The 23,074-nt window shown below is 42.5% G+C and overlaps 1 protein-coding gene across 1 annotated transcript in view; it reads right to left on the bottom strand.

The window, feature by feature from the left end:
• Positions 1–19,100, bottom strand: part of FBXO32 (F-box protein 32) — a 51,330-nt gene extending 32,230 nt beyond the window's left edge. Inside the window, exon 1 of the mRNA XM_060775845.2 lies at positions 18,704–19,100. Within this exon, the coding sequence (XP_060631828.1) occupies positions 18,704–18,807 (104 nt within the window). The 5' untranslated portion in view covers positions 18,808–19,100. The remainder of the gene's footprint in view (positions 1–18,703) is intronic.
• Positions 19,101–23,074: the final 3,974 nt, after the last annotated feature.

Below are 23,074 nucleotides of genomic sequence, written 5' to 3'. Positions count from 1 at the left end.
AATTAATGCAGATTGAAACCACTTTAACTGCCACGACTTAATGCTATGGAATCACGGGAATTGTACTTTGATAAAGTGCCAACACTGTTTGGCAGAAAGAAGTTAAAGATCTTGGGAAACTATGACTCCCACAACCCCGGAGCATTGAGCCATGGTAGTTAAAGTGGTGTCAAACTGGATTAATTCCACGGTGTAGATGCACCAAGGTGTTATTGAAGGAAGCACCATTCTGCCCCATCCCATCTCTCCATGTTTTGCCGAAGCGAAAGCCTTCTCGCTCCTTATCTTCAACAGAAACTGTATCTTTGTTTACTTGGCTATGTTACTAGGATGTAGAAATGCCACTAGATCAGATGATTCAACCCTACTTTGTTGCCTAATGTCATGTGATACGACTGTGAACTTGTGAAGAGAGAACAATTTTAAGAGATTAAGCTAGAGAGGGAAAATAAATTCTACTGACCAGGGTCAAGTTTGGCATCACTGGACTTTGGCCAAGGAGCACACTACAATTCTGCATAATTTGGGGAAAATCTCAAAGAAATTGCTATTATTTTTTACTGGGGGGGGGGGGGGGGATCAATCCAGAAGTGCTCATAAAACAAGATTAAGTACGAAAGATGTCAAACTGTTTGCCCATATTTCCTAGAAACTTATAATTATAGAATCACAGATTTGGAAGAGACTCCAAAGGCCATCCAGTCCAGCCCCATTTTATCACAATTAAAGCATTTCCCACACATAGTAATCAATTCTTTGTTTACAAACTATCAAAGGAGAAAATTCCACTCAACTCCAAGGTAGCATATTCTACTCTAGAACAGATCTTAAAGTTGGGAAGTTCTTCCTAATGTTTAGTGGAATCTCTTTGCTACAGTAGAGTCTTACTTATCCAACCTTCGCTTATCCGACCTTCCGTCTTATCCAATGCCTCATTTTCCTCCAGCATTTCCCCTTCAATTAAAGAAGCGCTCCTCAACTCTCTCTCCATTCCCAATAAGTGAAAAGGGCAAGACAAGAGGGAGGAGTAGGGAGGAGGAAAGGGGGAAAAGAGGCAGGACTGGAAACAGAAGCATCCTCCCTCCTTCCCTCTGTGATTTCCATGCTCCTCTTCCGCATCTGGGCACTTCCTGCTGGGCTGCTCTTGTCCTGAGGCATGTCCTTGCTTTAACCCTTTGAGTCCCTTTTGTTAGCATTCTAGGTGTTTAGCACCACGTCAGATGGGTAATAGTAGGAGACTCCATATTATCCGACAGTTTCATTTATCCAACATTCTGCTGGCCCGTTTATGTTGGATAATTGAGACTCTACTGTATTTGAATCCATTGCTCAGTGTCCTAATCTCTGGAGCATCTCTGGGCCAGAGGTTTAGTACAGCTGGTAAATCATCAGCAATTATAAGATCTATCAACCAAAAGGTTGCAAGTTTGAAGCCCCGGGTTGGTGTGAGCTGCCAACTGTCAGCCTGGCTCATTGTTTACCTAAGTGTAACACCAGGGAGGGAGGACACCAATTGGTGTAAAGAAGCATGCACCTATGTGCAGTCCTCGGTCAAATCTTTAATATCTGAATTGCTATGAGTGTTATAAAGCAGAAGCCTCTTGGCTTGGAATCACAGGCTTGAGTCTCTCTTGTATGAAATAAAGTAACAAGTTTATTCAAACACTTCAGGCTCCAATGTTTGTAGTTACAATTACTATTTTTGTTGCAAACTTAAGTTTCAGTCACATATAGTATACTTGTTGCACTTTCCTGAAATAGGCTTTCAATGTTTCTCATTTATCAAGATGGTATTTGCTTTACACATACAGGACTAAAATTACTTTCCGACTCAAGCACCACTGGCTTTTCTTTAAGTTCTCAAAACTTGTACTCTATTTGACTAGCGGCTTACTTTTCTAACAGGATTTATTAACTACCATTCATGAACAGGAATCCCTAACTCTCTGTCCTTCACAAACTGCAATCCCTACTCAACTAACTCCTTTTTAAAACTCTCTCTCTAACTCCCCTCCTTTTTGAACTTAACTCCGCCCCTTTAGAATGTTCGGCCCTGCTCTTCCCAACTGTCATTTTGTCTCCCAACCTGTTGAAATCCTGGGGCTATGCTAATCTGCATATGACCAATCAGCCTCCATATGCAAATAAATCCGGTCCCTCTGTTGCTATCCTCTCTTGTCTCTAATCTTCCTTATCTGCCCCCTGTGAACATAGATCTATGTACTAAAATTTCATATAGAGTAACAAATTCGCTACATACGCCCCTTCCCTATAAAAATATTGCTGGAGGTGAGTGTTTTTAACCTCATCGAAAGCAATATTGTTAACTTATTCCTTATCTAACAATTTTATATTCAATTCACATTTAAAACCATACATTTAAATACTTACATTTTTATCCTATACCACATGAAAACATTCTTTAATAATGATACTATACAGTTACTCTACCAATATAATTTTATATAAACATACATATTATATATCTTAACAACATACATCACCAATATACATTACCAATAGTCATCTTCTTGCACCCGGTTATTCTTCTGTCTCCTGTTCCTCATCCTTTCCTGGAATTCTAGAGAGCGCATCCGCCACAATGTTTTCTTTTCCCTTAATATGTCTTACATCAAACTGATAATCTTGCAGCATTAGGCTCCACCTTATCAGTTTGCTATTGGTGTTTTTTACCTGATTCAACCACCTCAGTGGAGAATGGTCTGTATATATTAGGAACTCTCTTCCCCAAAGATAAGGTCTCAATTTGTCAATAGCCCAAATTATGGCTAGACACTCCCTCTCAATCACTGCTAGATGTTGCTCTCGCTCCAATAACTTTCTACTTAGATATAATATAGGCCTTAGGTCTCCATTTATATCTACTTGACTCAACACCGCTCCCAGTCCTATCCTTGATGCATCTGTGGTGAGTATGAACTGTTTATCAAACTCCGGCACCTTTAATATAGGTTCATTTACCAATGCATTCTTTAACTCATCATAGGCTTTTTGACACCCTTCATTCCATTTACTTATATTAGGTTTGTCTTTTTGTAGACACTCAAATAAAGGAGAAGCGATAGCGCTAAAATTAGGAATAAACTTCCTATAAAAGCCTACCACTCCTACAAATGCTCTAATTTCTTTTTTAGTTCTAGGCCTTGCCCAATTCCTAATAGTTTCTACTTTGTTCCATTCAGGTATTATTTCTCCACTACCAACTACGTGTCCTAAATATTTAACCTTTGTTTTTGCTAATTGGCATTTTGCAGCTTTTACTGTTAACCCAGTTTCTTTAATTCTTTGTAACACTTTAGAAATATGTCCTAAGTGCATTTCCCAATCGGTACTGTAAATTGCAATGTCATCAATATAAGCCTGAGCAAACTCTCTTAAACCTACCAACATTTTGTCAATTAATCTTTGGAAACTCGCTGCGCTATTTTTTAATCCAAAAGGTAAACGTGTGAACTCATGTAATCCCTCTTTTGTCACGAAAGCTGTTTTACACTGATCCTTAGGATCCATCCCCACTTGCCAATATCCTTTGGTTAAATCTAAAGTTGTTATAAATTTCGCTGCCCCAATGGTCTCCAATAATTCATCAATTCTGGGCATCGGGTATACGTCAGACACAGTTACTGCATTTACTTTCCGATAGTCCACACAAAATCTCATGGTGCCATCCTGTTTCGGTACTAACACTACAGGGGATGACCATGGACTTTCTGATGGTACTATCAATCCCAACTCTAACATTTCTCTAATTTCTTTTGAGATGATTCGAGCTTGTTCTCCTGTTGCTCTATACGGGTGTGAAGTTATGGGTTTTGCATCACCCGTATTGATCTTATGAGTTACCAGCTCCGTTTTTCCTGGCACATCCTTAAATACATCCTGATGCTTTATCAATACATCTCTCAGTTGACATCTTTGACTTTCTGACAATTCTAAACACCTAGACACATCAGGTATGATACTTTGTTCCCTTAATTCTCCCCATTCTGTTACTGAATATGCTTTTGCTTCTTTTGTTACTACCCTAAAAATCAAACTTGTTCTCACATAATAGGGTTTTATCCTATTAACATGCACACGCTTATATTTTCCTTCCTCCCCTACTTTCATTATCAGATAGTTCACATCAGACAGTTTCTCAAATATTACATAGGGACCTTCCCATGCCATGTCCATTTTCTTATGGGATTTAGGCTTGAGTAACAGCACTCTGTCTCCTTCTTTAAAACTCCGATGTTTGGCCTTCGCATCTCGACTTTCTTTCTGTTTTTGTTGAGCTGATTCCAGATTTCTCGATGCCTCACCACGTACAATGTCTATATGTTCCTTTAGTTTCTCTATATAGTCCATAATATCTTCCTCCTGGATCTCCTCATCACCAGTCCAACTTGCACTTATGATGTCCATGGGTCCTCGCACTTTTCTACCAAACAGAAGTTCAAAAGGGCTATATCCCGTGCTCTCCTGTGGGACTTCTCGATATGCAAATAAAAGATGTTGTAACTGTCTATCCCAGTCATTAGGGTTTTTGTTGACATATGTCTTGATCATATGTTTTACTGTCTTATTAAAGTTTTCAATTAATCCATTGCTCTGCGGATGATATGCCATTGTGTTGTGATGTACAATGCCACAGCCTTTAAATAATTCTTTGATCAGCTTGGACATAAAATAAGTTCCTAGATCTGTCACAATTTCCTTGGGAAATCCCACTCTGGCAAAAATATTAAGTAGTCCATCAGCTACCGTTTTAGCTTGTAAGTCTCTTAAAGGTATTGCCTCTGGATACCTAGTAGCATAGTCAATGGCTGTTAAGATGTACTTATTTCCTTCTTTAGTGGCTTTGGATATGGGACCTATGATGTCAATTCCCATCTTCTCAAAGGGCGTTGTTACCACAGGCACCGATTGTATAAGTCCTTTAGTTTTATCGTTGGCTTTCCCAATTAGCTGGCACACTTGGCAGGACTGACAATATGCTTTGACCTCCTTTCCAATATTAGGCCAATAAAATTTTTCTTGAATTCTTGCCTTCGTCTTTTTAATTCCCAGATGTCCTCCGAATGTTGTGTCATGGGCCATCTTTAATATTCTTAATCTGTACTTCTCCGGTACAACTAGCTGTTTGTTCACTTCAACACTATCACCACTCTTTCTCCTTCTGACAACTCTATACAATCTTTCATTTATAACTTGGAAAGAACTAGACTTTTCAGCTAATGGTCCACCAGCCTCACTTCTGGCTTGTTCCCATGACTCTCCTAAAGATTTATCTTTCTTCTGTTCCTTTAAGAACACTTCAGTCTGCTTATCTGAGAATTTCATTTGCATAAGTTCACCACTCTCTTCTCTGTCTTGTGAAGTACTTGCTTCAGCAGAATCACCATTCATCTCCTCTGTTTCTGACTTTCTAGTAATTACATTGACTCTTTGACATTCTTCATATAGGTCATTTCCTATAAGGAATGGAACTTCCAATTCCTTCATCACTCCCACTTGCCACATTCCTTTGTATTTTTTATAAGTTACAGGGATTTCCGCTACTGAGGTCTCGAATGCTGGCCCATAGATTCCCTTTAATAGATATTTCTTATCAGGCACTATCTGTTCCGGGTTTATTAGTTGACTTTGGATTAGGGATACTTGAGCTCCTGAATCTCTTAATCCCAATATTTTTCTTCCATTTATTATTATCTCCTCTCTATAGTCATACTCTTCAACCTCTCTCACTTTCCACACTCGGAATACTTTACTGGTCTCATCTGTGGATTTCATTTCACTCTTAACGTCCTCTGTATAGTGACCAGTCCCTTTATCTTTCTGTACCAAACAAATGTTTCTTGGAGGTGAAGTAACACTCTTTTCATTCTTCAACCTAGGGCACCTTGCTCTTATATGCCCTGGCTCTTGGCAATGGTAGCATGTGATCTTCACATCACCCGGTCTTGTTACTTCCTTATTATAGTAATTACTCTTTCTCTCATATTGTTGGTCTGCCTTGTCCCTCCCTTCTTGGTCTTTACTTTTCCATAATGGCTGTGAGGGACTTGTAGCATTTTTGTATATATATTTGTTTCCTTTTTCCTCATACGATCTCTTATACGCCATGCCCAAGTTTTTCATTTCGTAATCAATTTCCAGTTCATCAAGGACAACAGCCACTTGAGACACACTCTCAATCTTTTTATCTTTAACATACCAGCGCATGTTTAAGGGCACCATTTTATAAAACTGTTCCAACGCCACCAGATGTTTTAGCTGTTGGAATGTGCTAACCCGACTTCCTTCTATCCACTGGTCAAGGGCTTTGTCCAATCGAGCTCCCAACTGGACATACGTTTCGCCATTTCTTCTTTTTATCTCTCTAAAGTTCTTCCTGCACTGTTCAGGAGTGATCCCAAATCTAACTTTAACTCTTGCCTTAAACAATCTATAATCATTTATCTCATCATCCCTCATATCAGCCAATATCTGATTTAGCTCGCCAGATATTAAAGGCTTTAGATATGACATTTTACTTTCTTCTGGGATATCTAGTTCCCAGAGGTTCGTTCAAATGCCAGAAGGAATGCTTCTACGTCATCTCCCTTTTGGTACTTAGCAAATCTCTTCACTTTGGCAGAGAAGTCATTGTAACTATGTACACTAGTATTTTCACTAGTTCTATCTCGTTCCTGCATTCTTAACTGCATCATCAGTCTTTCATGTTCTCTGGCCTTCTCTCTTTCCTCAGCCGCTCTCTCTCTCTCTCTTTCTTCAGCCTCCAACTTAGCTAACTGTAACCTTTCCTGTGATTCCATTCTGCTTATTTCAAACTGAATTTGTAATCTTTGCAGTTCTACCGATGAAACTGTCTGCTCCTGACTCTCCTCACGTTCTTGTGCTCCCTCCTCTACCACCTCTTCTTCAATTCCAGCTTTCTTGCCCTTGGGAGGAGCCATTTTCTCTTACTTGTATTCTTTATGAGGTAAATTTTGCCTCTTTCTGATGCACTGGACCAGATATATTCTACCTATCCCTCAACTTTCTGAGGCACTAGATTAGATGTATTCTACGCATCCCGCAGCTGCCACCAATTATGTAACACCAGGGAGGGAGGACACCAATTTGTGTAAAGAAGCATGCACCTATGTGCAGTCCTCGGTCAAATCTTTAATATCTGAATTGCTATGAGTGTTATAAAGCAGAAGCCTCTTGGCTTGGAATCACAGGCTTGAGTCTCTCTTGTATGAAATAAAGTAACAAGTTTATTCAAACACTTCAGGCTCCAATGTTTGTAGTTACAATTACTATTTTTGTTGCAAACTTAAGTTTCAGTCACATATAGTATACTTGTTGCACTTTCCTGAAATAGGCTTTCAATGTTTCTCATTTATCAAGATGGTATTTGCTTTACACATACAGGACTAAAATTACTTTCCGACTCAAGCACCACTGGCTTTTCTTTAAGTTCTCAAAACTTGTACTCTATTTGACTAGCGGCTTACTTTTCTAACAGGATTTATTAACTACCATTCATGAACAGGAATCCCTAACTCTCTGTCCTTCACAAACTGCAATCCCTACTCAACTAACTCCTTTTTAAAACTCTCTCTCTAACTCCCCTCCTTTTTGAACTTAACTCCGCCCCTTTAGAATGTTCGGCCCTGCTCTTCCCAACTGTCATTTTGTCTCCCAACCTGTTGAAATCCTGGGGCTATGCTAATCTGCATATGACCAATCAGCCTCCATATGCAAATAAATCCGGTCCCTCTGTTGCTATCCTCTCTTGTCTCTAATCTTCCTTATCTGCCCCCTGTGAACATAGATCTATGTACTAAAATTTCATATAGAGTAACAAATTCGCTACACTAAGCAATTCGAAAACAGCTTTAGCTGTGATTAGAGAAATTGGGTACTGCTAAAAGCGGGGGAGGTGTTTTACAACACAATAAAGAAAGCAGATCAGAAAATACTGGGTGACCAAAAGGAAGGAGGATAAAGCAACAGCACCCCTTGGACTCGAACCCAACGTTCCATGGCACCTCCTTCTGTTCTGTCTGTGTATTGTCTATACAAAGCGGCATTGAATGTTTGTCGTGTATGTGTACTGTGGTCCGCCCTGAATCCCTTTCGGGGTGAGAAGGGCAGAATATAAATAAAATGTTGTTATTACTTTTATTATTATTATCAGAAAACAAGGCTGCTCTATTTTCAATATGATATTCTTTAAGCCTAAATATCATCTCCCCTCTTAACCTTTGCTTCTCCAGCTCCTTAATCTGCTCCTCATTGGGCATGGTTTCTAGACATTGTAAAATTTTGTTTATCCTCCTTTGGACCTGTCCCATCACCTGCCTTTTAAAAAATTGGCAGGTATCTCTCCCACCTATCCTAAACTAGACTAGGCAAAGATGCAGTATGTATGGATAGGTTGCTTACACAACCTGTGAAATTCCAAGGGAAAGATAACAAAATAATAAGTACACTATTGCAGTGCTCTATCAATACACATTTGTATATAACCCAAACATTGTTGGATTTAGTTTAGCCATTAGTTTTAAAAAGTAGGGAGTCTGTGGCTCCACCAACGTTGCTATTATAATGGCAGTTCAGTGCAGTTAAACTGCATTATATGAGTCTACACAAGGCATGGGCAAACTTCAACCTTCTAGGTGTTTTGGACTTCAACTCCCACAATTCCTGACAGCCTCAGGGCGCTTCCTTTTCTCCCTCAGCCACTTGAGTGGCTGAGGGGGAAAAGGAAAGGGCCTGAGGCTGTCAGGAATTGTGGAAGTTGAAGTCCAAAACACCTAGAAGGCTGAAGTTTGCCCATGCCTGGTCTACACTGACCATGTAAAGCAATTCAATCTACATCACAATGACAGTGTAGATGGGGCTCCAGTTTCCTTTTCCCTCTAGTTTCCAACTAAGTTTTGAATTCCAAAAAGTACCACTGACAAAAGAAACCTTGGACTCTAAGTGACTCAAAAATATAACTTATGGTGCATCTATACTGTAGAATTCATGTAGTTTGACGTCACTTTTGGCTGTTCTGGCTCAGTGCTATGAATCCTGAGAGTTGTAGTTTGGTGAGGCACCAGTACTCTTTGACAGGGCTAAAAAGAGCTTGCAAAATGACAACTCCTACGATCCCGCAGTGAAAGTAGTGTCAAGCTGCATTCATTCTACATCGCCAATGTACTCCCTAATTATATTAAGAACTTATATTCTATTTTAGTACAAAAACCTTGCGACATACTCTAAGAAACTGAAACGATACCAGGACAAAAGACTGAACCAAAGCTATTGTTCCATTTTCTACTCGCTGCTTGTTCCGTCAGACAAACATGGACTCAGACATCCTCATCTGTGACATTCAGTACCAGCCAGAGGCAGGATCCCGGGCTGAGATTGACCATTGCTTAATCATCTTCCATCTTTTACGCATGGAAGCTTTTAATATGCAAGCAGAGATCTCGGCTTAAGTGGCCAACCTTCTGTCCGATGCCAAATAAAATAAACCGCAATGCCCTACCATAACTGAGACTTTTGTTGAACTAAACATATTAAAGGAACAGAGCTCTCAGAGTTTTAAAAATAGACGCAACCCATTTTGCTTAGTTCTCATCTCAACCACTGCATGCTCTGAAGACATTTGAGGTGTAAAGTATTGATGTCTTGTAATTAAATATGATACCAGTCTAAGCAAGACTTTTTTAAAAACAAGATTGCACTACTAGGGATATTTTTTGCATTATCATAGAGTTATGTTTTATCAACATAACCACCCACTGGTTATTATGTAAAGCTAAACTTTAGATTGTTTAAACTGGCATCTTTCTGGAAAGCAGGAATTAAGCCTGTAAAATAATCACCCAGACTTTCCACAGACCAGTTCCTGCTGGTATATTTCCTTCAAGATAGCATAATGTCTGATCTTTAGTATACTTATTAAGAAATGAGTCTTGCTAAATTTAATAAACATACTTCCAAGTTATTCTCTGCACAGGTTCTCTTTAATAGCTACCACTTTGTGAGGTTCAGTGTTGTGCAACCTATATGTGCAAAGCACCAAAAACCCCTTTGATCTTAACATTATATTCACTCCCAACACTCTGTCCAAACGAAGTCGCAAACATATCTGTTTCTGGGTTGTTGTAGGTTTTTCCGGGCTATATGGCCATGTTCTAGAGGCATTTTCTCCTGACGTTTCGCCTGCATCTATGGCAGGCATCCTCAGAGGTAGTGAGGTCTGTTGGAAGTAGGAAAATGGGTTTATATATCTGTGGAATGACCAGGGTGAGACAAAGGACTTTTGTCTGCTGGAACTAGGTGTGAATGTTTCAACTGACCACCTTGATTAGAATTTAATGGCTTGGAAATGCCTGGGAGCATGTGGACAATTTCAACAGAAAGGAAGAAACCATGAAAATGAACAAAATCTGGCTACCAGTATTAAAAAACCCAAAAATTACAACAGCAAAACAACAGAGAGTAAACAATCAGGCACATCAAATCACTCCCAACAAAAGATTCCCCCCAGGCACTTCCAAGCCATTAAATGCTAATCAAGGTGGTCAGTTGAAACATTCACACCTAGCTCCAGCAGACAAAAGTCCTTTGTCCCACCCTGGTCATTCCACAGATATATAAACCCATTTTCCTACTTCCAACAGACTTCACTACCTCTGAGGATGCCTGCCATAGATGCAGGTGAAACGTCAGGAGAAAATGCCTCTAGAACATGGCCATATAGCCCGGAAAAACCTACAACAACCCAGTGATTCCGGCCATGAAAGCCTTCGACAATACATATCTGTTTCTTTTCATTTTCTTGCCTGCCTAGTGAGCTCATCCAAGAGGCTGCAAATTCTAAAAGCTAGAAAATAAGCTGGACCCAGTACAGAAACTATCCATCGTAAATTATCTCATAGTTTGCAGCAGATTTTAGGCAGACAGAAGGGAAAATATTTACGTGCCAGGCACAATTCTTGCATGGTTTAATGACGTAATGTATGTTTCTTCTATGGAAAACAAAATCCTTACCAATGGTATCTATATAGACTGGGAAGAAATTAATACATTTTCGTTCTGCCTTGTCTCAAACTTCTGTGCTGACTCCTTCTTTTCCAATCTAGTTTTTCCTGGTGGTCAAATTATTCTGCAGGACATTCAAGTACAAATAAGTTCAATAGAGGAGGCACGTGCATTCTCCGAAACCATAGAAATGTGAGTTATTATACTTGCAGGTAACTTCACCAGGTTTGTCAAAAGCAGGGGTCCTCAAACGTTTTAAACAGAGAGCCAGGTCACCATCCCTCAAACTGTTTGAGGGCCGGATTATAATTTGAAAAAAGTATCAATGAATTCCTATGCACACTGCATATATCTTGTTTGTAGTGCAAAAAAAAAAAACCCACTTAAAAACAATACAATAATTAAAATGAAGAACAATTTTAACAAATATAAACTTATTCGTATTTCAAGGGGGAAATGTGGACCTGTTTTTGGCTGATGAGATAGGATTGTTGTTGTGTGCTTTCAAGTCATTTCAGACTTAGGTTGACCCTGAGTGAGGGCTGGGTAAATGACCTTGGAGGGCCGTATCCGGCCCCTGGGCCTTAGTTTGGAGATCCCTGGTCAAAAGGAAAGGACAAATCTGCACAAGTTATGAATATTACACTAATTATGAATGTGACACAAATTACAAATGTAATACAGCCCTTTTACCCTATGAAGCACTGTGTGATTCCACTTTAACATTCATGGGAATGTCCTATTGAATCCTAGAATTTGCAGTTTCATATAGAATCATAGAATCAAATCAAAGAGTTGGAAGAGACCTCATGGGCCATCCAGTCCAACCCCCTGCCAAGAAGCAGGAATATTGCATTCAAATCAGCCCTGACAGATGGCCATCCAGCCTCTGCTTAAAAGCTTCCAAAGAAGGAGCCTCCACCACACTCCAGGGCAGAGAGTTCCACTGCTGAATGGCTCTCGCAGTCAGGAAGTTCTTCCTCATGTTCAGATGGAATCTCCTCTCTTGTAGTTTGAAGCCATTGTTCCGCGTCCTAGTCTCCAGGGAAGCAGAAAAAAAGCTTGCTCCCTCCTCTCTGTGGCTTCCTCTCACATATTTATGCATGGCTATCATATCTCCTCTCAGCCTTCTCTTCTTCAGGCTAAACATGCCCAGCTCCTTAAGCCGCTCCTCATGGGGCTTGTTCTCCCTATGTTCTCCCTATAAAAACACTATTGGCTCTGTAGCTGAGAATTCTGTATGCCTCTGTCCAAACTGTAAATCCCAACATTTTGTAGGATATTGCCAAAGCAGTAAAAGCAGACTCCTAAAGAAACACGTGAAAGGACCTTTGGCCTCCAAAGACTCAAAGTGCATCTACATTGTAGAATCAATGCAGTTTGACACCACTTAAATCGTCATGGGTCAATGCTATGGAATTCTGAGAGTTGTGGTTTGACAAGGACTTTCTGCCAAGGAGTACAAATGTTTCACCAAACTACAACTCCCAGGATTCCGGAACATTGAGCCATGGCAGTTAGTGATGTCAAACTGCATTAATTTTGCAGTATAGCTCTATCCCCTGAGGGTACAAAGCAAAAGGACAAGGAGAAGGTGGAAAGGTGACAAGGGGGAGGGATAGAGATGAGCAGAGAATTAGGTGGTGGAAACAGATGCTCTGTTAGCATTACTGTTGTATTGCTGCTTTTAACAAAAGAACACTGGCACTTTACAATTGCATATTTCAGAATGTATACAAAGGTTGTTTCACAATGGCAGCATCACTATCTCCTTGCCCTCCCAAGGGCTGACTTTGAATCCTCTGGTATCAGGTGTCCTTAGTTCAGGCTGTTCTTCTGATACCAATATTGGGTTCACAGATATGAATGTAAGAACAGCCAAGGGCTAGTCTAGTCCGGCTTTCTGTTCTCACAAAGGCCAAAGAAATCCCTTGGGAAGCTAACCATGTCCTTTGCTGCTTGCTGTGTGCCTTCAAGTTATTTTCTGACTCAAGACCAACCTATCAGAGGGTTTTCTTAGCAAAATTTCTTCAGAAAGGTTTGCCCATGCCTTCCTCTGAGACTGAGAGAGTGTGATTTGTGTGACAGAATGAAAACCACACGTAGTTCACGTTTTTACCAGTCCATATACTGTCTTGTCAGAGAAAAGATATACCACACAGATGATCAGTAAGGAACAAGAAGTTAACTCATAGAATCATAGAATCAACTTTTTGTAATGCAGAGCAATATATATACAGTCACGTGAACAGTTGCATTGACTCACATAATATCATTTAAGAGAGATTTAAATAGTCCTTAAGTGTCCATGGGAAAGATCTTCTTCCAGCAGTTCAGAAGCAAAAAGCTGTCTTGGTAAGCTCTCGCACAGTTAAAGACTAGGAATGTAACTGTTGCCAAATGTCCCAGGCTCAGCTAGTTTCTCGAAGTAGCCCAACCATTCAGCTTTGTAACACACTTACCAACTGATTTTTGCATGCTCTAACAATTTGCACAAGGCCACCCAGTGGGTTTCATGGCTAAGCGGGGATTTGAACCCTGGCCTCCAGAATCACAGTCAAACACTGACATCACTAGAGCCCGGGTGGTGAAGTGAGTTAAACCCCTGTGCCAGCAGGACTGAAGACCGACAGGTCACAGGTTCGAATCTGGGGAGAGGCGGATGAGCTCCCTCTATCAGCTCCTGCTCCTCATGCAGGGACATGAGAGAAGCCTCCCACAAGGATGATAAAACATCAAATCATCTGGGTGTCCCCTGGGTAATGTCCTTGGAGATGTTGCCCAGGGGACAACGTCTGCACACCAGAAGCGACTTGCAGTTTCTCAGGTCGCTCCTGACACAACAAAAAAACAAAAACAAAAACTGACACCACTATATCATGCGGATGCTCCACAGCAAATAGTAATAGACGACACGCTGACTCTAACACTGGAAGCATGGCTAAATACTATGAAGTCACAGGCAGGATAGTTTTATAAGATCGTAAAAGGTTGTTTGCTGCTGCCTTACCGAACTACAACTCCCTGGACTCCACTGCACTGAGCCATAGCACTCAAAATGGTATCAAACTGCATTGTTTTTACAATGTAGATGCACCTTTAGATGATCCCAGGCTTCAAATGAAGAGTGAAGAAGTTTCCTTCACATTTCTTCTCCCTCTCTAGAGGACATGGCAATAGATTAGAGGAGGGTCCGTCCAGTTTTACTGGAGCCCCCGGTGGTGCTATGGGTTAAACCCTTGTGCCATAAGACTGCTGACCAAAAGGTTGGCAGTTTGAATCTGGGGAGCAGGGTGAGCTCCCATCCGTCAGCTCCAGATTCTCATGCAGGGACATGAGAGAAGAAGAAGAAGAACTTTATTTTTCTACCGCGCCTCCATCTCACCATAGGGTCTCGGGGCGGCTTACATGGGGTCCAAGCCCATGGCAGAATACAATTAAAAACAAAGCAAAACAATTAAGACAGCATAAAACAGCGTAAAACAACATAACAATAATAGCTAGCAACAACAATAACAGCAGACTAATTTTGGAGGGGAGGGGAATACCACTACATAAAGGATAAGTGGTTTAGTAAGGTGGATAACAATGTTGGGAGCCTTCTGAGATTTACAAAATCTTAGAAGCCTCCCACAGGATGGTAAAACATCCAGGCATCCCATGAGCAATGTCCTAGTAGACGACCAATTCTTTCACACCATAAGCGACTTGCAGGGTGAGTTCCCGTCCGTCAGCTCCAACTTCTCATTCAGGGACATGAGAGAAGCCTCCCACAGGATGGTAAAACATCCAGGCATCCCATGAGCAATGTTCTAGTAGACGACCAATTCTTTCACACCATAAGCGACTTGCAGGGTGAGTTCCCGTCCGTCAGCTCCAACTTCTCATTCAGGGACATGAGAGAAGCCTCCCACAGGATGGTAAAACATCCAGGCATCCCATGGGCAAGATCCTAGTAGACGACTAATTCTCTCACACCAGAAGCGACTTGCAGTTTTTTAAGTCACTCCTGACACGAAACAAAAAGTCCGGTTTTGCTTACACAATAGCTGGGACACAAATACCCAACAGAAAACTCACTCTTTAGAATGAAAACCAGTCACCCACCATCCTGTTTTGAGAAGGAGGAATTCGGTTGAGCAACACACTTTTCCTGCCTTCGCCCTCAGACCACATCACTCTCTCAGCTCAGAGGTGTGCGTAACAGTCATAATAACCACGTTGCATCCCTCATGACAGACAGCATATCCATGAATACTAAGGATAGGAATAAGTCTAGTGCGGGTTTTTCAGTTTTGGTGCTGACCATGAGAAAAAGACTCAGGGTGCACCTACAGTATGGAATCAATGCATCCTAACACCATTTTATGTGCCGGGGCTCAGTGCTATGAGTCCTTGGGAGATATAGTTTTACAAGGCCATTCACATTCTCTGCTAACTACATCAAACTACAACTCCTATTATTCTATAGCACTGAACCATGGCTGTAAAGTGGTGCCAAAATGCATGAATCCTATAGTGTAGAAGAGGCATGGGCAAACTTGGGACCTCCAGGAGTTCTGGACTCCAACTCCCACCATTCCTAACAGCCTCAGGCCCCTTCCTTTTCCCCCTCAGCCGCTTAAGCGGCTGAGGGGGAAAAGGAAAGGGCCTGAGGCTGTTAGGAATGGTGGGAGTTGGAGTCCAAAACTCCTGGAGGGCCCAAGTTTGCCCATGCATGGTATAGAAGCACCCTCAGTCCCTAATACACTTTGGAACTGGTGGTAACCCCAAGCGATGGAACGAGGTCTAAAGCAGAAATGCATTAGGAAGTATGAAACCTGCACTCTTGCTCACAACAGCTTTTGTCGACGACAACAGGCTGCTTCTAAAGATGTCACAAGATCCTGTCTCTCTCAGCTCGCAATCTAAAAATTCCCGGAGGCTCAGTAATCTCCGGCCATGCCTATTACTACATGGCCAAATGTTTAGTAATTGCCTGGGGAGCGGAGGGACAAACAACCCACGGAGGCAACGTGTGTCTTTATTAAAATATATATACAAGTGTGAGTCAGGGTGGTGTGGTTTAGGCGTTGCACTCATCTTCTGGAGGCCAAGGTTCGAATCTCCTTTGGCCATGGGATCTCGTGGGGTGATCTTGAGCAAATCTCACTCTCTCATCCCCGGAAGAAGGCAACACTTTAAGATGGCTTTGCTCTCCTGTTGCCTTCTTGTTATTGGAAAGAATCTGTTTCTGGGTTGCTGTGAGTTTTCCAGGCTGTATAGCTATGCTTCAGAAGCATTCCCTCCTGACATTTTGCCCACATCTATGGCAGGCACCCTCAGAGGTTGTGAGGTCTGTTGGAAACTAGGCAAGTGGGGTTTATATATCTGTGGAATAATGTCTAGTGTGAGAGAAAGACCTCTTGTCTGCTTGAGGGAAGTGTGAAAGTTGCAATTGGCCACCTTGATTAGCACTGAATGGACTTTTAGCTTCAAAGCTTGGCTGCTTTCTGCCTGGGGAAATCCTCTATTGGGATGTGTTAGCTGGCCCCAATTGTTTCATGTCAAAAATTCCCCAAATAAAGAAATTAGACAACAAATTATTCCCTCAGGCAGGAAGCAGCCAGGCTTTGAAGCTGCAAGGCCATTCAATGCTAATCAAGGTGGCCAATTGCAACTTTTACACCTGCCTCAAGCAGACAAGAGTTCTTTCTCCCGCCCTGGACATTATTCCACAGAAATATAAACCTTACTTGGCTAGTTTCCAACAGACCTCACAACCCCTGAGGATGCCTGCCATAGATGTGGGCAAAATGTCAGGATAGAATGCTTCTGGAACATGGACATACAGCCTGGAAAACTCACAGCAACCCAGTGATTCCAGCCATGAAAGCCTTCGAAAATATACAGGATCTGTTTTCTTCCACATTGCAGAATAACACCAGTTTGGTACCACTTGATCTGCCATGGCTCAATGTTGTGGAATTTTAGGACTTGATTAGTGAGCTCATCAGTGTATCTACAGGACAGAACTCATGCAGTTTGACACCACTTTTAATTGCTGTGACTCTTTGTTAACGAATCAAGGGAGTTATAGTTTTACAAGGTATTTCACCTTCTCTGCCAAAGAGTGTGCAAACTACAAGTCCCAAGATCCCATAGCCTTGAGCCATGGCAATTCCAAGTGGTGCCAAGCGGCATTCATTCCCCAAATGGGTGTTGTGACAAAACTATAAATCCCAGCATTCCCCAGCTTTCAGACAGGGCAGTCAAAAGCGGTGCCAAGCTGCTACAATTCTGCAATATGGCCACAAGTGACGCCAGAGCCTCGGGAATGTATGTAAACAAAGGCGCAAAACAAGAGAAGGAACAAGAAGCCTGGGTATTGGGTTGTTGTAGAGTTGTTTTTCAGGCTATATGGCCATGTTCTAGAAGCATTCTCTCCTGACATTTTGCCTCCATCTATGGGAAACATCCTCAGAGGTTGTGAGACTTCAAAACCTCTGAGGATGCTTGCCATAGATGCAGGCAACACATCAGGGGAGAATGCCTTTAGACCATGGCCATATAGCCCAAAAAAAACTACAACAACCCAGTGACTCCAGCCATGACAATACATAGCCTGGGTATTATTTCCCACAGGAGTAGATATCCCTCATTACAGACATATATATGGTGGTAGTTCCCAGTCTTTGTTCCCTGAAGCCACAGTCAGATTAGCCAACTTTTGGGAATTCTGGGAGCTCAAGTCCTGGAAGACCAGAGGTTGGGAACTCCTGCCATATATATGTCTCCAAAACATCTGGAGGGCCAAAGATTGGGGGAAACTGCACTTTGGGGAATATCCTTCTTCCACTCCCTTCTCATCATCTCCCCCATGACCTTCAACTCCCAACTGGGCCAAAAGACCCCTAAATGGGGCAACAACCCCCCAAGAAGACCCATCTCCTGCTGGGGAGCCAATTTGACACCATCTGGAGGGCCAAAGATTGGGGGAAACTACATTATGGGGAATATCCTTTCTCCACTCCCTTCTCATCATCTCCCCAAGGACCTTCAACTCCCAACTGGGCCAAAAGACCCCTAAATGGGGCAACAACCCCCCAAGAAGACCCATCTCCTGCTGGTGAGGCAATTTGACACCATCTGGAGGGCCAAAGATTGGGGGAAACTGTACATTGGGGAATATCCTTCCTCCACTCCCTTCTCATCATCTCCCCCACGACCTTCAACTCCCAACTGGGCCAAAGGACCCCTAAATGGGGGCAACAACCCCTCAAGAAGACCCATCTCCTGCTGGTGAGGCAATTTGACACCATCTGGAGGGCCAAAGATTGGGGGAAACTGCATTATGGGGAATATCCTTTCTCCACTCCCTTCTCATCATCTCCCCCATGACCTTCAGCTCCCAACTGGGCCAAAAGACCCCTAAATGGGGGCAACAACCCCACAAGAAGACCCATTTCCTGCTGGGGAGACAGTTTGACACCACTGGAACTGCATGGGCTCAATGCCATGGGATGAGAGGATCTGGACTTGGACCCAAGAGTTGGCCTTCTCTGGCCAAGAGTCCTGGCGCCTCCCCAAGCGACAATTCCCTCCACCGCATAGCCTGGAGCCTTGGCAGTCCAAGCGGTATCAAACTGGGTTAATTCCAAACCTAGGATCCTGGGAGCCTCACCTGTAGTTGGCGTTGTCCTTCTCGCCCAGGCACCGGGTCCACCCATCCGCGGTCTTCACCCAGTTCTGCCCCGGGGAGCGCCAATCCTGCCCGAGAAATGGCATCGTCGCCAAAACACGGGGAGGAAGGAAGGAAAGAAGGAAAGAAAGAAGGAAGGGAACCCTCCGATTGACTAGCAATCAAGACTAATGGTCTTTTGCTCTTCTCGTAGGTCTCTCCAAAGCTCAAGGTGCGCAAAGCTCTCGGTGCGCAAAGATGCCAAGGCTGGATGGGACTCGAAGTCTCTCCGTCTCCTTCTTCTTCTTCTTCCTGAGCTTGGCTGCCTCGGCTGGTATTTATCCCAGGGCGGCTGGTGGAGGCTCTTTGTTGCCGGAAAAGCGGGCCAGCTCCGCCTCTCTCCGCGCGGGGAGGGGGACACGTGGCTTTGTTTATGAGCTGAGGCTCCTGCTCCTCCTCCTCCTCCTCTTCCTCCTCCTCTTTGGCTCTGGCGCAATCCTTGGCCAGGGAAACTTGGACCCTGCAGTCTCTCGGCTCCTAAGCAGACCCAGTAGGTTTAGAGGTCAAGCTAAGGATGGTTTTTCCCTCCTCTCTGCCACTTCCAACCTTTGGCATCTTGCCACTCACCCTGGCCTTTGCTCTTGTTGTTTACTGTCAGGTTTACTTAAGGTGCACCTACACCAGTTATGGGCAAACTGGAGCCCTCCAGGTGTTTTGGCCACACTCTCCCAAATCCTTTGATCATATCTTCCTGCATGGCAAAATGAGGCTGGGCTGGATGGCCTTTGGAGTCTTTTCCAACTCTGTGGTTGTGTAATTCTAAGATTCTAGGAAAGATGAACAAACAGTTTGACATCTTTGACATCTGGAACTCACTCCCCAAGGATATCAGGTGAGCCCTCACATTGGCAGTCTTTAGGAGGATCCTGAAAACGTGGCTGTTCCAGTGTGCCTTCCCTGAATAAAGGAAACAATTCCCTGCAGAATGTCCTCAGAAGCACTTTAGCTACCTGTTGGGTTGCTCTCCCTTCATTTCTTTTAAAACCCTCCTACCAGAGCCCCCGGTGGCGCAGTGGGTTAAAGCACTGAGCTGCTGAACTTGTTGGTCGCAGGTTTGATTCCGGGGAGCCGCGTGAGCTTCCACTGTCAGCCCTAACTTCTGCCAACCTAGCAGTTCAAAAACATGCAAATGTGAGTAGATCAATAGGTACCACTCCGGCGGGAAGGTAACGGCGCTCCATGCAGTCATGCTGGCCACATGACCTTGGAGGTGTCTATGGACAACGCTGCCTCTTCGGCTTAGAAATGGAGATGAGCACCACACCCCAGAGTCAGACATGACTGGACTTAATGTCAGGGGACTACCTTTACCTTTACCTACCGGATACAACCTACTGCTGTTCATGCCCAGTGTTTACTTATTTTTTAAAAATTTTAAACTATTACATCTGGTCCGGCCATAGGTTTTTAAATCTTTGCATGTTATTGTTTATATGTGAGTTATATTAATTGTATTGTTTTATTTGCTTATTGTTTTTTGTTCTATTGATGTGTTGTCGGGCTTGACCTCATGTAAGTCGCTCCGAGTCCCTTTGGGGAGATGGTGGCGGGGTATAAATAAAGTTATTATTATTATTATTATTATTATTATTATTATTATCTTTGGTACAGTTTGACATCTTTCATACTTAATCAATCTATTTGGAATGAAGTCTTCCTTTTCCTCCATTGCCTTCTATCTTAGCAAGCATTATTGTCCTTTCTAGCAAATCATGTCTTTTCATGATATGGGCAAAGTACAACAGCCTCAATGTAAGCATCTTGGCTTCCAGGGCTTGATCTGTTGTAGGAACCATTCATTTGCCTTTTTAAGCAGTCCACGGTTTCCGTAGAACTCTTCTCCAGTGACATATTTCAAATGAGTTGATTTTATTCCCATCTTCACTGTCTAGCTGTCACATCCTTCAGCCAAACTTGAGATGGTGGTGCAACTAAGAGCAGAGCCTCTCCTTATGATTTCAGAGCCTGGCCAGGTTTATACAGGGAGATATGATCTGTCATGATAAGACTCAAGCAAAATATAGGCAGAGACCTCAGTAAAAATGTAAAAAAGGTATTGTAAACTGCAATGAAACAATTCATAGAACTTACGCCATTCAAATATCCATTAAATGACAGAAGATTAAAATATAAGAGGCCACATACTATTAAAATCTAGTTTGAGTCAGTTTCTAAAATCTTTTTGGAACTGAAAAGTATTCACCTGCTAACCCGAAGAAGTCAATCAGTCAAAGTAAGAGTATTGCTGCCAGATTTCGAGACATTGCCTGATGTTCCAAAGAACTGCTGGGCTCTCTGAAACTCCAGATGTGTAGACATCTGTCTTGAGCTTGTGCAATATCAGGAGGAAGCATTTATTTATTCATTCAATTTGTACCCTGCCTTTCTCCCACCAAGAAAACAAAATGGCTTACAAACTATAGAATAAACCAGTGTTTCTCAACCTTCCTAATGCTGTGATCTCTTAATACAGTTCCTTATATTGTGGTGACAACCAACCATAAAATTACGAAAGTGAAAAACCACACATTTAAAAAATTGGGTATTTATTTCTTTAGCTGAGAGAACACCTCTGTAAGAATGTCTAGATTTTCCAGCATGTATTTATACTTAGCCTCTCCTGAAAGTTAAGCATAGAGTCACACTGGAGGACCTACACATTCCAAGAGAAGTCATTTTTAAATCATGGAATCATAGAGTTTGAAGAGGCCTCATCCAGTCCAACCTCCTGCCAAGAAGCAGGAAAATAGCATTCAAAGCACCCCCAACAGATGGCCACCCAGCCTCTGTTTAAAAGCCTCTAAAGAAGGACCCTCCACCACGAATCTGGGAATAATCAAATCCGCAAAAGTCAAATCCAGAAATATGGAGAGCCTAATTCCTGGGGTGGATGGAGTGAAACAGACCTTAGTCAGGCTGTTCATGTGTGAATAGCAATAGAAATATAAAACACGTGGGTTTGGTGATGTTGGGGTTCAGCCTGAGTTTGAACTTGAACCTGATTCTCTGTTTGTTCCTCCTGATGCTAATGAAAATATATTTACTGATGCTAATGGAAATGTACCTCTTGATGCCAATGCTCCTGAAATTAGTGAGGAAGAAACTGCTGTAGGTTTGGAAAATGCCAATGTTCCTGAAATTAGTGAGGAAGGAACTTCTGTAGATTTGGAAAATGAAAGTACCAGTGTTCATGAGAATGTTTCAGAGGGAAGCCTTGACCTTTCCCTCCCTTCTGCACCTGTTAACTGTAATGACAACAGAAGGGGCCAAATTTGGCAAGATAGAAATAAATCACTCAGCTTGCGTCAATCCTCCCGAATTCAAGAATTAAAAACATTGGCTTCAAAGAAGAGGGGCGGTTCACGGAACCAATTCTTGGGTTTTAATTGCCTTCCGGCGGGCTGACTGTCTCAGTTCAGGCATCGTTTCAGAATTGATGAAGACCTTGGCAGCTCTCCCGGTTCCCTGGCCATAGTTTGGGAAGATTTCTAGGATATCAAGTACGGTTAGTGAATCACTAAACAGGTTCCAGTATTTTGCAGTGTGGCTTTGGGTTTTGTTCTTGTGCATTTAAATTCATGTTTGCTGATTTTGCTGTGGCTTTTGACTTGCATTTTTCCTTTATTTTGTAACCATTTTTCTTCAATAAAAAAGGATTGTTTTTCACAGTCATGTGTGGTGGATAGTTATCTTAGGGCCTCGTTCCCTGCTCTGGATTGCAACAGGTGATGAGGTGACATGTTCAGTATTAAGGATGGCTGTTGGGAAACAAAGATAGGGGCTAAAGGCAAGGTAGATAACTACATGAATGGTGGAGGGAGTTATTGGAATGGAGTGTGATGACACACACAATATGCCTATTAAGGTCTGTTCCTAAGCATTTCCTTCCATGAATCTCAGGAAATAGGCCTAGGACTTGCATTTACTGGGCAAGAAACCTAGATTCATTATAAATCCACTGCTGGACAACATTGGGTGGGTATCCCCTGTCCAGATGAACATGGCTGCCATCACTTTTCCCCTGCTGACCAGGGATGGCTCATCATCATATTGCCACTGCTGCTCTTTGCTATCCATAGAGCTCCATGTGACCATATGTCCATTACCTGTTGTGTCAACAGATGTTAAATTGTGCCCATGTGACCAGCAAGGAGGGTAACAATTGATCTCCTCTGTCTTAATGATCACATGGGTGCCCTATTCTGACATTAGCAGAAGCAACAGGCAGTGACCAGGTGCTCACATAGTACTTGGATGGCTGGTGAGCAACATGGCAGATGAGATGAAAGCCCAGCTGGGCTGATGCATTCCAAG

Source organism: Anolis sagrei, chromosome 4, assembly GCF_037176765.1.
Source record: "Anolis sagrei isolate rAnoSag1 chromosome 4, rAnoSag1.mat, whole genome shotgun sequence".
NCBI classification, from domain to species: domain Eukaryota; kingdom Metazoa; phylum Chordata; class Lepidosauria; order Squamata; family Dactyloidae; genus Anolis; species Anolis sagrei.
The sequence above is the reverse complement of the archived record's forward strand: the minus strand, read 5'-3'. Positions and strand labels throughout refer to the sequence as shown.